General features: G+C 37.0%; 2 protein-coding genes across 3 annotated transcripts; one reads left to right on the forward strand and one right to left on the reverse strand.

Moving 5' to 3' along the window:
- The first annotated feature begins 615 nt into the window (after nt 1-615).
- On the forward strand, nt 616-5,544 carry LOC109217231. Of its 2 annotated transcripts, none has more exons than XM_019381463.1 (7): nt 616-720; nt 1,100-1,189; nt 1,417-1,549; nt 1,693-1,796; nt 3,643-3,814; nt 3,913-4,053; nt 4,127-5,544. In XM_019381463.1, exons 2-7 carry the CDS (start codon nt 1,149-1,151, stop codon nt 5,132-5,134), a joined length of 1,599 nt encoding a protein of 532 aa, XP_019237008.1. In that variant the 5' UTR covers nt 616-720; nt 1,100-1,148; the 3' UTR covers nt 5,135-5,544. The 2 variants fall into 2 exon arrangements, with proteins under 2 accessions (XP_019237008.1, XP_019237007.1); XM_019381462.1 differs by lacking the exon at nt 616-720 and adding an exon at nt 760-949.
- Nucleotides 5,545-5,890: 346 nt separating this feature from the next.
- On the reverse strand, nt 5,891-13,150 carry LOC109217232 (somatic embryogenesis receptor kinase 2). Its single transcript, XM_019381464.1, has 11 exons — nt 12,560-13,150; nt 11,965-12,097; nt 11,766-11,837; nt 9,923-10,066; nt 8,945-9,016; nt 8,749-8,820; nt 8,548-8,660; nt 7,670-7,801; nt 7,200-7,541; nt 6,643-7,037; nt 5,891-6,492 (listed from the first exon to the last, which is right to left on the reverse strand). Exons 1-11 carry the CDS (start codon nt 12,654-12,656, stop codon nt 6,178-6,180), a joined length of 1,887 nt encoding a protein of 628 aa, XP_019237009.1. The 5' UTR covers nt 12,657-13,150; the 3' UTR covers nt 5,891-6,177.
- Between the last annotated feature and the right edge of the window lie 615 nt (nt 13,151-13,765).

Consider the following 13,765-nt stretch of genomic DNA (forward strand, 5'->3'; position numbering starts at 1 on the left):
TTGGCTTAGCTGATTTAAAGTAGCTGATAAGCATTAGGTGCTGATAAACATTTTAAGTGCTGAAACTCATTTAAAAAATAAGTAGTTAAGTGTTTGGATAAAAGTGCTGAAATTAATAATATGCAGCTGAAGAATTTGGTATACGAAGAGTTTTGTTTTAAAAATAAGTATTTTAGGGATAGAATAGTAAATATTTTGGTCAAACTTAAAGTGCTTATAAGCTGAAATTTGATAAGTTGGGGGAGAGCAACTTATGGCTTTTGACTTATTTTTGGCTTATAAGCACTTTTAGTTTTACCAAACGCGTAGATAAGTCAAAAAGTGTTTATAAGCCAGTTTGACCAGCTTATAAGCTTAGGCGAACACCCTCTATTTGTTAGATGCTATTTCGGAGAGGCAAATAGATTTTAGCCGACTATTGTTTCAAATATTTGAATATGTTTAACTACAAAAAATAATACTTTTTTATATATTTTTAGTGTAAAAATATATTTAAAACTTCAAAAAATTAATATTGAAGCTAACATTAAAAATTGGATGTGTCTTATTGATTTTATCATCTTTTTAGCCAAAAAGAATAATGTAAAATTCTCTATAATAAACATGTAGATTGTAGGGGTCCGTCCCTTTGAGAAAAATCTTCTTCTTTCACCGTCAGCAATTAGCCCAAATCCAACCCAAATTCGTCATCTTTCTTCGCTTAGTAATCGTAATGGAAAGGTAAAAGTCTACACAGTTCCAAAATTCAGAAAATATCCCTAATTTTTATCCCAAATTTGGAGTAAAATTAAAATTAAGTTGAAACCCAATAATGCTTACAGCTTAAGGAAACACTACGGTATTCGTCGACTTTGATAGTTTGTACGCGTCCCATTCGGCTTTATATACATAGCGGAGCAGTTTCACTTTTGTGCTTTTTCTATCTAACACATCTTCCGATTTTTCTTTGGTACTTCGTCATCATCTTTGTCTTTGATCTCCCTTTTTTTAATATTAAAAAAAAGAAAGAAGAGAGAACTATTTTTTCTTAATCCAAAATACTACCAAGTTTGGTTTAATTATTGTCATATTATAAACTTCGCTCTTTTTGTGGTTTTAGGTAAGTGATAATTCATACAGATATTGAAGATCTGAATCTAAGTCTATTGATGGATTCTTTCTTCAGCAAAGGTTTCAAAGCTGCTAAATGGTGACCCCTCAATTTCTCCCATTTTTGCTATTTTTTTTCCCTTTCTTTTTTTGTTGTTGTTTTGGAATTATATGATTTGGGTCTTTTTTAGTTTATGATGTAAATTTGACGAACTTGAAATAATGGGGTTTTGAAATTTCCAATTTTTAAGAAATTTGGGAGAAAAATGATGTCTTTCCAATTCTTTTAGCAATTTTGCTGATTTTGTTATACTAATTATTTTGCAGTAAAACCCTATTGAAATTGACGATTCCTCGTATCAAACTACTAAGGAATCGTAGGGAGATGCAGCTGAAGCAGATGAGAAAAGAAATTGCTAAGCTACTAGAGACTGGTCAGGAAGCTACTGCTCGGATTCGGGTATGTACTGAAACTTATTTTCTGGTGCTGATGTAATTTATGCAAGCCTGTGAGTTTGTTGCATTTAAATACTGAAAGGTCATATTTGTTTTGGTAGATGGTTTGTCGCATATTGAGCTTGATTCTGATGTTTTCTTATTTAGGTAGAGCATATAATAAGAGAAGAGAAAATGATGGCAGCACAGGAGATAGTCGAGCTATTCTGCGAGCTTATATCTGTTCGTCTTCCAATTATCGAAGCACAAAGGTAGTGTGATACTCCCTTGTGTTAATGTTTTTGAGATTCGATGTTGTGTGTATATTGATGTTTTGGAGATATTCTATATTGTGGACACAATTGCAGTATCCTAACTTGTTTCTTCAGTTTATAGATGAGCAACTGAATATGCTTATATTAGATCTTAGGATTAAGAATATACGGGTGAACGGTAAAAAATATAAGAGGGTTCCTATACGATGCATTAGATGATCACCTGTTGTGCTTTGTCAAAACTGCGTACAAACCAGTTAATATTTGTTTTTCTTGGTTATATTATTTGTTTGACACATTTTCAGATGGTAAATCCCAGTTGTGCGGTTGACCTACCTGTAGTATTGCATTTTATTCAACTTATGCTGGTCTTGTGTATTTTGTAGTGGTAAGATCCCTTTAACTTTACTCGTGCTGCAAATATGTCATTAATTGGGTTACACCTGATATAAAGACTACAAGAAAGTTAGCTGACTGAAGTTTAATTATAATCATAATAGTATAGCAGATCAGATCTTCCTCTCCATCTCTGTTGCTTGCCTCTCGCGTTCTCCATCTACTGCTGCTGCTGTTCTCAACATTTAGGGGTCGTTTGGTAGGGTGTATAAGAATAGTGCGGAATAAGGTATATTAGTAATGCATGTGTTAGTAATGCAAGCATTAGTTATACAGATATTATTTCTTATAAATTGTTTGGTGTGGTGTATCAAAAATTATAATGCATTGCATAAATTTTAAGAAAAATAGTTGTTTACAAAAATGCTCTCCATATTTTCTAGCTTTAAGGGACTTTAAGGAATTTTGTCTTTAGCCATACTAATGCATGCATTAATAGCCTTGGTATTACTAATATCATGGTTTTCTATGCATTACTTATACATAGGATAATACCAAGTATGATGTATAACTAATACACACAGGTTGAAAAAATGTACCAAACAAGGTATTAGTAATGCGTAGAGCTAATGCTTGCATTATTTTTTCTAATACCTCCTACCAAACGACCCATTAGTTCCATATCTCCTTCAGCACCAAACTCTCAGATCTACTGTTGTCCACCGTAAATGTTCTTTACTTCTTTTGCAAGAATAATCCTCACTATATTGAAAACATTTATGGAGCAACTTTGGTCCATTCCTAGAATCCTAGTCCTTTAGTTTGCAACTTACACGTATTAAAGAAAGTGTTGTCTTGTTTTAAAAGTATTGTAAATTCGGTTATTCAGGTTGTAGGTTGATTAAATGAAATTATGTGAATGTCTCCGAGCAGCACCACGTTTGGTGTTTCTACATAAAGTCAATTGTAGTGAAGGAAGGATCTAGTATGGGTTAACTTTCTGCTGAAATGACCAGTAAGTATGTGGGGAATACAGCTAACCAGCTCTTCTTGCTTATGTTATGGGAGGTGAAACCATAAAGAAGTTCAATCATCTATGATAAGACCATAAACCTGGATATCTAGTTCCTTGACGGAGCTAAAGTGTTTCATCTTCGATTTTTCTTTTTTTAAAAAGAAACAGAATCATGTGCTGGGTTTCTTTTTTTATTATCAATAACTGTTACCTTTGTCAAAAAAAAAAAAAAAAGAAGAAGAAGAAGAATGATGGAAGTATAATGCCGATGCTCCTACATTTTATCCTTGTTTTCCTGCTATACTTGGAACTAGCACTTGTTAGCTAGAATGAAACTACTAAGTGGACTTGTGAACCTGAGCTCTCATGTGATATGTGGGGTTTCTTTCCAATTCTTAATGTTCTAGACCACTAGTTAGATTTTGTTGAATGAATTTCTTAACTTGAATATTTGGATAAGAGCTGAAGCCCGAAAGGTTTTACAATGTCCAGGGAATGCCCTCTAGATCTGAAAGAAGCTATTTCAAGTGTATGTTTTGCTGCACCAAGATGTGCAGATCTTCCTGAACTGCTACAGGTTCAGATGCTGTTCGTCGGTAAATATGGGAAAGAATTCGTCGCTGCTGCTACGGAGCTCATGCCAGAATGTGGTGTCAACCGCCAGGTTACCTTTGATGTCCTTTATGACATAGCTAACCATGAAGAAGAACTGTTTCTTATTACTTAGTTTCTTCTTTCTCTCTTTTTTTGGGGATCTGACAGTTGATAGAGTTGCTATCTATTCGAGCACCTGCTTCTGATGTGAAATTGAAGCTGCTGAAGGAAATTGCAGAGGAAAATGAGCTAGATTGGGATCCAAGTGCTTCTGAGAATGAGCTGTTGAAGTCACATGACGACTTACTGGTATAGTTTAGTCTTTACTGGCTTGATTTTGTTCTCTCTTCAATCTTCATTATCTTTTCCCTTCGCTGTGCAGAATGGCCCCATACAATTCGTTAGTGGGGCTAAGGTCCCTCTTCCCAAGGAAAGGTTTGATGATTTGCAGCAACCTGCTTCAGAACAAGTCTCTGATAAACAAACAGAGTCTGAGTCTGACTTTGACTCGTTAGATTTTCCAGAAGTCCCTAAGCAGCCACTACGACCTAGCACCGGTGGAGTTTCAGCCCCTGAAATGCTTCCTTTCCCGGCCTCCGTACTATCTGACTCGGATGAGGAGATAGCTAAGCCTTCTGAAGATGCCGAGATCAAATCTCACAAGCAAAATGTGGAGCGAGATGAAGTCTTGCAAGAGAAGGTAGTTTCAAAAGATTTAGGATCACCTGAAACTTTATCTGCACCTGAAGAGGAGAAACAGTTTTTGCCATTCATGGTTCCCCCGCCAAAATCATCTCCATTCTCATCAACACAAAGTACCACAACCAAAAGTACTCAACCTTCCTCTACTACAAAGACCAAATTTGAGACTGACATAGATTTGCAGGATGTATTGGCTGCTGCCCAGGCAGCTGCTGAATCAGCTGAACGTGCAGCTGCTGCTGCTCGCTCAGCAGCTAGCCTTGCTCAGTTTAGAATCAGTGAGCTTACCAGGAAAAGGAGTGAAGAGGTGCCTGGAAGCCCCAGCGAGAACCCCTTTTATGCTGAGAAACAGGAACAGGAGTCTCATATCCTAGAAAAGGCTTCTTTTGACCTCCAACATCAATTGTCAAACTCTGATGGTATCCCCAGCCCACTTCATGGCAGCCCATCGGAGCATCAGGTGTCAAATATTCCTTCATATGATGATGCAACAGTAGGTTTTGCGTCCTCCATGTCCACTAATCATCATCCAGCTCAGGGCACCGCTCTTCACCAACCACAGAGATTGCCTTCCCTGGACGATGAAACATATTATTCATATCCTAACTTGTTTACGGCAAATGGCTCTAATCCCAGTTCTCGTTCACAGTCATTCAAAGATAATATTAGGCCCGGCCATGACAAGTAAAGTGGATTTCTCTACCCCTTCTGCTGGCTCTGGTTTGTTTGCTGGTTGTGAGTTTTCAAGATTCTTTACCCCCTTTTGCATGTAGTACATTCAAAGAATCCTTGTATATTAAAGAGTATGCAGTTCAAGAATTTGCATGTAAGAAATTCACTTCGGAGTAAAAAATAACGAGTTACATGATCAATGTATTACTGAGCCTTCTTGTACTCTGATATTCAAGCGTCAGTGACCAGGGCAGATTTAGGGGGGCAGAAGGGTGTTCACCCGAACATCCCTTTGCCGGAAAATTACTTTGTATATATAAGGCAAAATTTAGTTTGTACCTCTATATATTATATTTTGAATCCCTTGACACAACCCAAAAGCATAGCTCAATCGTCAAGGGGTTCAAAATCTTTGTTGGGTTGCTAGTTCAATTTCCACTGGCTATGATTTCTTCTAATTTTTTCAACTTTTTTTTTTTCTGAACCCCTTTAGCGGAAATTCTGCCTCTGCCACTAAGTGTGTTGCATGAAATTATCAGAATAGCCAGAAAGAGCCCCAAACTTAAGGCAAAAAGTTGCCGGACAAACTTTGCAAGTGGCCACTAGCCTATCACATTTATTCTTTCATTTGCAATACTATTAGGTGCCCATTCTACTCAATTACTATATATACATTGCTTAGATAATACCCTTCAACAATATATTTGTTGATGCCATAAGAGAACGTGAAGAGCTTTTATACTTTGATTTTAAAGTGCCAAAATCTTGTAAATAACGTTGTCAAATTGATTGCATTACCAATGTCGCTGGAAACAAGACTCAGCTTAACAGCTTACTGTTTAGGACAATTTTACCGCATATAGCCACTACGCCTATGTTCAACTTGTCAGGGCATAGATTTAGAATTCCTGTCAGTACAAATTCGTATGCACAATGTAACAAATACACCATCGGCTTACAACAGGAGATTTTGATTAAATTTCAGAAAAAAAAAACTTTCAAGATCAACAAAATTAGAGTTCCTAACAATTTGCTTTCCTTTTTACTTGGGTACAAGGGTCACCTTGGACCCGATAATTCAACTGCGTGTAAATTCTCTGTTGAGTCAACAATCCAATCGGAACCAGGATGTGGTGCAAGTTCCACCTCCTGGCGGAGAACTTCTACCTTCTGCCACTCATCCCATCTTTCAGCCAAGCCATCACCTTCAAGCATTCTCACCACTTCCGACATCTTGGGCCGATCCATTGGGCTGCTCTGCGTACAAAGCAACGCTACCTGGATCAGCTGCTCCACCTCAGCCTCCACATATTTGTTCTGAAGATCAGGGTCAACCAGCATTTCCAGTTTCTTCTCTTTAAGGAGTCCTTTGACCTGAAAACAAGGACCTCAGCAACATTAGTTTGAAATCCAGATCACAGACAAAAATTCCAGCTACAGGAGAAAAGGTTTATTGGAAAGATAAAGAAAGAGCACATTATTGTACTCGTGTCATGTTCACTTAAAGCAGACATGACTACGTACCCAGTCGAGCAACATGACATCATCATCATTCGCAAGCCGAGCAAGATCGAAAGCCCTCTGGCCAGTGATTAGCTCCAGAAGCATGATCCCATACCCAAAAACATCAGTCTTTTCAGACGACTTCCCTGTGGAAAGGTATTCTGGAGCTATATGCCCAATGGTTCCGCGCACAGCCGTAGTAACGTGTGTATCCTTGTAATCCATAAGTTTAGCCAAACCAAAGTCTCCAACAACAGCCTCAAATTCTTCATCTAGCAATATATTTGCAGCCTTCACATCACGATGGATAATCTTAGGGTCGCAATGATCATGCAAATACGATAATCCCCTGGCAGATCCCAGAGCAATTCGTTTTCGTGTTGGCCAATCAAGTGGTGGTTCAGATGGTGGCCGTTCTACAAAATAAACAGTTTTTTCAGAAAATGAATAATACAAAGAGTTATGGCAGAGAAAACGTTGATCCTGCAAAAGATGTTCTTGGTCCATTATTTAACATACCCTCCAGAACTAAAGAAAAGAACATGCAAAGGATAGTAATAGATTTCAGTAGGCATCACCTCTCAGGCACGATGCAACACTTCCATTGGCCATATAGGGGTAGACGAGCAGCCTTTCAGTTGGTGTCATACAGAAGCCACGCAGGCGTAGAAGATTTCTGTGCACTGCCATACTAATCATCTCAACTTCTGTTTGAAATTGCAACTCCCCTCCAGGGGTACGCTCCTCCTTTAGCCGTTTAACAGCCACCAATGTTCCATCTGCCAAGCGTCCTTTGTATACCTTACCAAATCCACCCCGACCCAGAATGTTTTTATTGCTAAAACTGTCGGTTGCAACTTGTAGCTCTCGGAGGGAGAATCTTTTCAGTTGACCTAAGTGAACTTCGGGATCCTCTTCAGCTGCAATAAAATTAAGCAAAGATAGTAATATGGAGCTGAAAAAATATAACATGCAAGAGAAAACAGAGACACATGCGGAAGTAAGTAGGGAATTGTGGCCTTAAGGTTGGACAGTGTAAACTGCTAACCTGGTACATCAAAGAAATATTCTTGTGGCTTTCTACGGCGCCACCAGGCAAATGCAATGGCAGGAACAGCAAATAGTAGAGCAGCACCAGCAGCTACACCTCCGGCAATTGCTCCAGTTGCACCATTTCCTCCTGATGTTTCATTCAAAATATTTATACATCAGTTCGACAATTCCTCGTTTCAAGAATTGCTGCTTACTCCACTGGCATAAATTTGATTAATTTCCTTCATACATTATCCACACTATTTTTAACACACAACTTTGGCCCTTCAACATCTAAATCACTCCACACAAAAAAAGGCAAAATTTTGGATGTCATTCAGATCTAAATTCCAGGACAGTTTTTACAAAGCAAAGATCCTAAAATCTTCACACAACCTAGCATAAATTTGATTAGTTTAGTTCAACATTATCTGTGCATTTTCAAAAAGGAAAGGTTTTGGCCCTATATCATCTTGAACCGCTTTCAAAACAGAAGCGCAGAAAATTTGCATCCCTCGCACAGATCAAAACTTTACTATAGAGCATGTTATGCAGTAAGACCTTCATATATTCTATGTCAAATACCACAGATAGCAACATACAATCGATGCATATAGACCAAAGGAAAAAATGTATGAAGACACCAGACTGCTTAGAAACTTTATGTAGCCTCACGCATCCAGTTTTTCATTAAAATCAAGTAACCAAAATGACTGATTAGCAAAGATGACTTTTGCCCTTCTGCCCCTTCTTCTGCCAGTATTTTTATAGCACAGATTCTAACTTGGATTACGAAAACAAAGAGAGGTAAGATGGATAAACTATAACTGGAATCACCACATTCGAGCAAGCCAAAAAATGAAAACATTCATCCCGACACATTTAGAGAATTACCTGGAGCAGAAATTGGTGGTGGTGGAACAAATGGAGGGGGAGGAGAGAATGGAGGAGATCCCGGGCAAGGGCGTCCAGTTACAGGACCACAAAGATCTAAATTATTTGCAAAACTGTAAATTCAAGTGAACTATGTTAGCAAATAGCAAAATTCTGAAACTGCCAGTCAATTGGATACTGAACCACCTTTATGGAATATACCTGATAGGCGTGAATAGAGAGAAGGAACCATTATCTGGAACAGCACCCGAAAGACGATTGTTTGACAGGTCCCTGTACACAGATGAGACAAGAAAAGAGCATGAGTATATGCAGTGGAAGGAAAGGTCGATGAATGAAAAGAAAAAACAGAGAGAATGACTCCAAGTAACAGCCACAAAAGAGCTAGTGTACTTACAACACTTGAAGCGATGAGATATTAGTCAGTGACATCGGGATGGAACCAGTCAAACTGTTGTTGTTGAGCCGACTACCCTTGCCAAAAGATACAAAGGTATACAGGAATGAGCTTATTTTTGCTTTAGTAAAATAATTGGAGAATAAAACAGAAGTGAAGGCTGACACTAAAATCATCTTAATATGATATTGTAATGTAGATATGAAACATTAAGAAACTACAAACCAAAACCAGTGCTTCAGCCGGAAATGAAGTTCTCAGTTCAGAACTATAACAAAAAACCTCAAATATTTCCCCCTGACAAACAAACACCTTTTGGACTGAATTATATCAGCCATCATTGGCAATACGGCAATAGTTCTATAGCCAGTCCCAAAATGAAATTATTGAGGTTACGAGCTGAGTCTGCATAATAACTCCAATTTGGAATACTTCTTAGGCAGTCCAGTCAAAAGAAAAAAAAGTCTGTGGAGCATTAAGCAAGAGAAACTTGAGCAGTGAAGGATGCATTATGAAGCATAGGCTTCTTAGTTTAAAATCTCCTTTAGAAAAGGATCACAATAAACGGAGAAAATAAAACATCAACGACTAAAAGGTGCTTAATTTAATAATATCAGGCCCATATAGATCTCAAATATCAGAGGAAGCGTAGGCCTATAGACTTCTTTTCCTTTAGATAAGGATTACAACAAAGGGAGAAAATAAAATGACTATATATACAACATCTGTTTAATTTGAATGATATCAGGTCCATGTAGTCCTCAATTACCTTCTACCATCAAAACTTAGCGTGAAACCTAATACTAATAGAGGTCATCTTATGTGAAACCTAGAAAAAATATCCGACTTTCTTTCCTTTTCTCGACATGCCGGCAAAGAGTAGGTCATACATCATCCATCTTGAGGCTGGATAGTTGATTTAACACAGACATTTGGCATCACAATATCAGAAATCTAAAGTAGGATAAAAGTACATACAGGAATCTCAATTTCATCAGCTTGCCCAAAGAATCTGGGATGGGTCCGCTGAAGCTGTTCAAGTAGAGATCCAAGCTGACCAGATTAGTCAAATTTCCAAGATCACTCGGTATTGAACCACTTATGTTATTACTATAAAGCTCCCTGTGAGAAGCAAAACAGAGATGAGTCAAAATCATACTGATGACACCCCCCCTAGGTTAATGGGTCAACCAAGATAATGATGCAAAATCCCCACATTCATCAAAAATGGCACGACAGCTGATTTTCGGTGCACGCCACAGTTAAAAGTCAAGAAATGAGAAAGTACTAGGAGATTCACGTTAACAATTATAACTATTTAGCAATGTTTTTGTCATGGGGGAATTTCTGTTACAAGCATTTTGCTTGATATAAACCTTTGTACTTCCATGTGCAGCAAATGATTACCTTGTCACATTTTAAACATCTTTGTATCTTATCAATCAGTTAATGTCTATACTTTTATTAACTTCAAAGTTCATCCCAACAGTGAGTTACATACACTTGGGAAATACATACTTAGTTATACGTACTGCATGAGCCTCAAGCAAAAGAGCACTAGTTATACCCATCATTAACACATCACCTGAAGCATGGGTTAAACATCACATAATGCCCAGCTTCACCTGGTGCACATGCATTTACTGTCTCTATGAACTTCCATATAGTTGCAATTACAAATGAGCACGGGTCACAACCAATAAGAGCTCCAAAATAGCAGTTTGGGACAAAATATGACTATATGTTCACAATTTAAGAGTGCAGAAACTAATATACCTTGAGCTCAAACAAACATCCATATCGTCACACTTCAAAATTTCAAACTAAGCTTAGTTACTTGTATAGAAAACTATGCTTAATTAAGTCGTTGATTGAAACACAATGCTAAGATTATTAAGTTATATTTTCATGGTGATTAACTGCATTAGCATCTAATGTATGACCAGAAAACTTCAGATTTTTTCCTCCAAGACATCATCAACCATCTAGCCACTTTTCCTCTTTATATACGTCAGGGTTTTACTTTATATTTTTAACGGGCGTGTTTTGTCTTGTTTGCTGTTTCCTATCCCATAAACCTAAATCAGGATTTCTGTTAATAGCAGTTACCTGGGAAAAGGAAAGAGGGAATAAAGAACTATCTGAGCGGAAGTTTGCTAGTCCAAATTAAGAGTGCTTCGGGTACTGGGTAGACAATGATATGTCCTTTTTTTTAATTGTTAAAACAATGATATGTCTTAAGATGCATAAATTTAGGAAGATCTGACATACACCCGGCGGCATTTTTGGAGGATTCAAGCCACATAGATTAGGACTGCAATGCTATTTAAGAGTTGATCAAAAAGTCAATGACTTATTATCTTTTGATAGGTAAGTGTACGGAAATTTAATTTAAACTGCAATATTTACACAAGTACTTACAGACACTTTGGCACTTAAATTAGTTCATTGCTAGTCTCATCCAAGTATCCAACTTCCCTAATTCACTATATGTAATTGTGAAACAAGCACATTTAAATCTTTGTTGTTCATGGAACACATTAACTATGCCATTGACAGCAAAACCCTCCACACGAAACGAGAGAGGGAGAGGAGACAGTTTTCTCTGCTGCCTTTTTATTTTCATGCATAAAATTCTATAGGACCACATACCCCACTTGTGGAATTATACTGGGTATATTATTGTTGTTGCATAAAATTCTATAGGTAACATGCAAAATCTTCAACATTTGGAGACCAATACACCAAATGCCCATTTGCCAAGTCCAAATTAGTAAAGTAACACGAAAGTAGCAAACATAATTCATAAAGTGAGACTTACAAGTATTGCAAATTCTTCAAAAGGCCAAGCTGTGGAACTAATTGACCAGATAAAGCAGCATTTCCTAAATCACTGGAAAAGTTGAATATATAACAAGTGTTATGGAACCACAAACTGAAATGTGATCTGCTCACCACCACAGGAAAGTGGAATTGCAAAATCCATGAAAGCGGAGGTAAAGCGGACAACAGATTCTTACACTCGTATAACACTGTTATCATTGTTGCAAGTAACATGAAACCATGTGCAAGGATTAACGAGGGTAGGATCCCAGCTCTGTAACACATTGTTAGGATCTTGTAAGTTGGTACGCAGACTGTGCAGTGCATCGCCTGTCCGTGCATGCATTTAGGAAATATTAGACAATATTTAATCCATCTAAGCGCACAACAAACATTTAATTTACTGACTGAACAAAGCAATTTATCAAGATTTTGGCCACCAAAAAGAAAAGCAAATTGAATCAATAGAAGTTATTCAAGCATGTACAAGAAATGATAAATGCACCAAGGTTGAATAGCAATAATCACATATAAAAGAACTGAACTGCTTGCTACTATAACAAGGTAGGGAGCTCATTGCTTATCTTGCTTACCATTTTGGGAAAATTCAACAACTAACACATTAAGTCAAATTCAAAGTCCAATTTTGCACATCTTCACTTCATTATCAAACAAATGTTGACTTTCTAGCACCAAAAATTTCACCTTTTTTTGGAACTCATCTCACAAAATAGAACAACAGAGATAAACCTCAAAAATAACTAAAAAAGAGAATGGTGGGGCCCCACAAACCTTCCATGTTAGCAAAAATGAGCTTAAGAGGATGTACAACCAAGATTAGCCACACCACCATTGACACCAAGGCATCTTTCTTCATCACCTTCATCATCAAATAATACACATACAGATTTATCTGTATATATTCTTTTTTACAAATCAAACAGCCAGCTCATTGAACAATCTCGTAGATCCAAGTAAAGCAAACTCAAAGAAGCCAGCATTTACCCAAAAACCCAAGAAAACCCTAGCCCTCATTACCATACCAAAATAGCATCATAACACAACCAAGAAAATGACCCACAAAGCTCAAAATCCAAGAACCGATTTTTTGAAATAACCCACAAAAAAAGACCAAAAAATTTCACTTTTTTTTAGGATTTTGTAACCCCTTTACTCTGTACTTGTGACCCTTTTTGTGTTTCTCAGTTCAGTTTGAGTTCTTCTACTTCTGATGAACCCCTTTTTTTTTATCTGCTGCAACTTTTCACATTTTGTACTGCTTTTCTTTTGTTTTTTTATTTCTTTTTTTGTTTCTCTCTCTACTGAGTAGTGTGTGTTGTTGTGTGCCCAGAGAGAGAGAGAAAAGGTAAGAGAGAGAGAGAGAGAGAGAGAGATTATTATCTTCTCTTTTTGGGCGTGTTAAGCTGCCCGAACGGTGCTTTGCCCCATCTGCCCGAAACCTTAACTCCAAAACGGCTTCGCGCTATCTTTGACTCCTGTCAACTTTTGACAAATTTAAATTGTTAACTTTAATTTAATGAGTTATTTTTCTTTTTAATCTGGTTTTTAAGAAATTATAATATATTTTATATTTAAAATTAATTTAATTTTAATTAAATGATTTGTGTTTATATAACTTGTTTTGGAAGATACATTTTACATGTATTTTTTACTTTAAATTTAAATCTAATCAAATTGCATCACATTATATAGGACGTTATAGAAATAAAAAGAAACGCCAAATCTCAAATGAAATTAATATATCTATGAGCGTACATCGTTGATTCTTATGTTTTACTGTCACAATCTAACATAGTGTGGGATTGATAGAAATCATTCACCTTTAATTGAAGGTTTCTAGTTCGACCTTGGGATTGAAGTGTTATTGTGAGTATCTTGCATGGCTTAACTGAGCAGGAATTGGTTGTTGATCACCCACAACTTCATCAACCGAATCATCCATAACATCTACATCATCATGATCATTTTGATCTTGAT

This window comes from Nicotiana attenuata, unplaced genomic scaffold (genome assembly GCF_001879085.1).
Source record: "Nicotiana attenuata strain UT unplaced genomic scaffold, NIATTr2, whole genome shotgun sequence".
Taxonomy (NCBI): Eukaryota; Viridiplantae; Streptophyta; class Magnoliopsida; order Solanales; family Solanaceae; genus Nicotiana; species Nicotiana attenuata.

Coding starts and splice junctions, on each gene's coding strand:
- LOC109217231 (XM_019381463.1), top strand. CDS start 1,149: ATGGATTCTTTCTTCAGCAAAGGTTTCAAAGCTGCTAAATG. Junction 1,797..3,642: donor CCAATTATCGAAGCACAAAG/GTAGTGTGATAC, acceptor TACAATGTCCAG/GGAATGCCCTCTAGATCTGA. Junction 3,815..3,912: donor AATGTGGTGTCAACCGCCAG/GTTACCTTTGAT, acceptor GGGATCTGACAG/TTGATAGAGTTGCTATCTAT.
- LOC109217232 (XM_019381464.1), bottom strand. CDS start 12,656: ATGATGAAGGTGATGAAGAAAGATGCCTTGGTGTCAATGGTGGTGTGG. Junction 8,821..8,944: donor ATCTCATCGCTTCAAGTGTT/GTAAGTACACTA, acceptor ATCTGTGTACAG/GGACCTGTCAAACAATCGTC. Junction 7,038..7,199: donor TGTTGCATCGTGCCTGAGAG/GTGATGCCTACT, acceptor TTTATTTTGTAG/AACGGCCACCATCTGAACCA.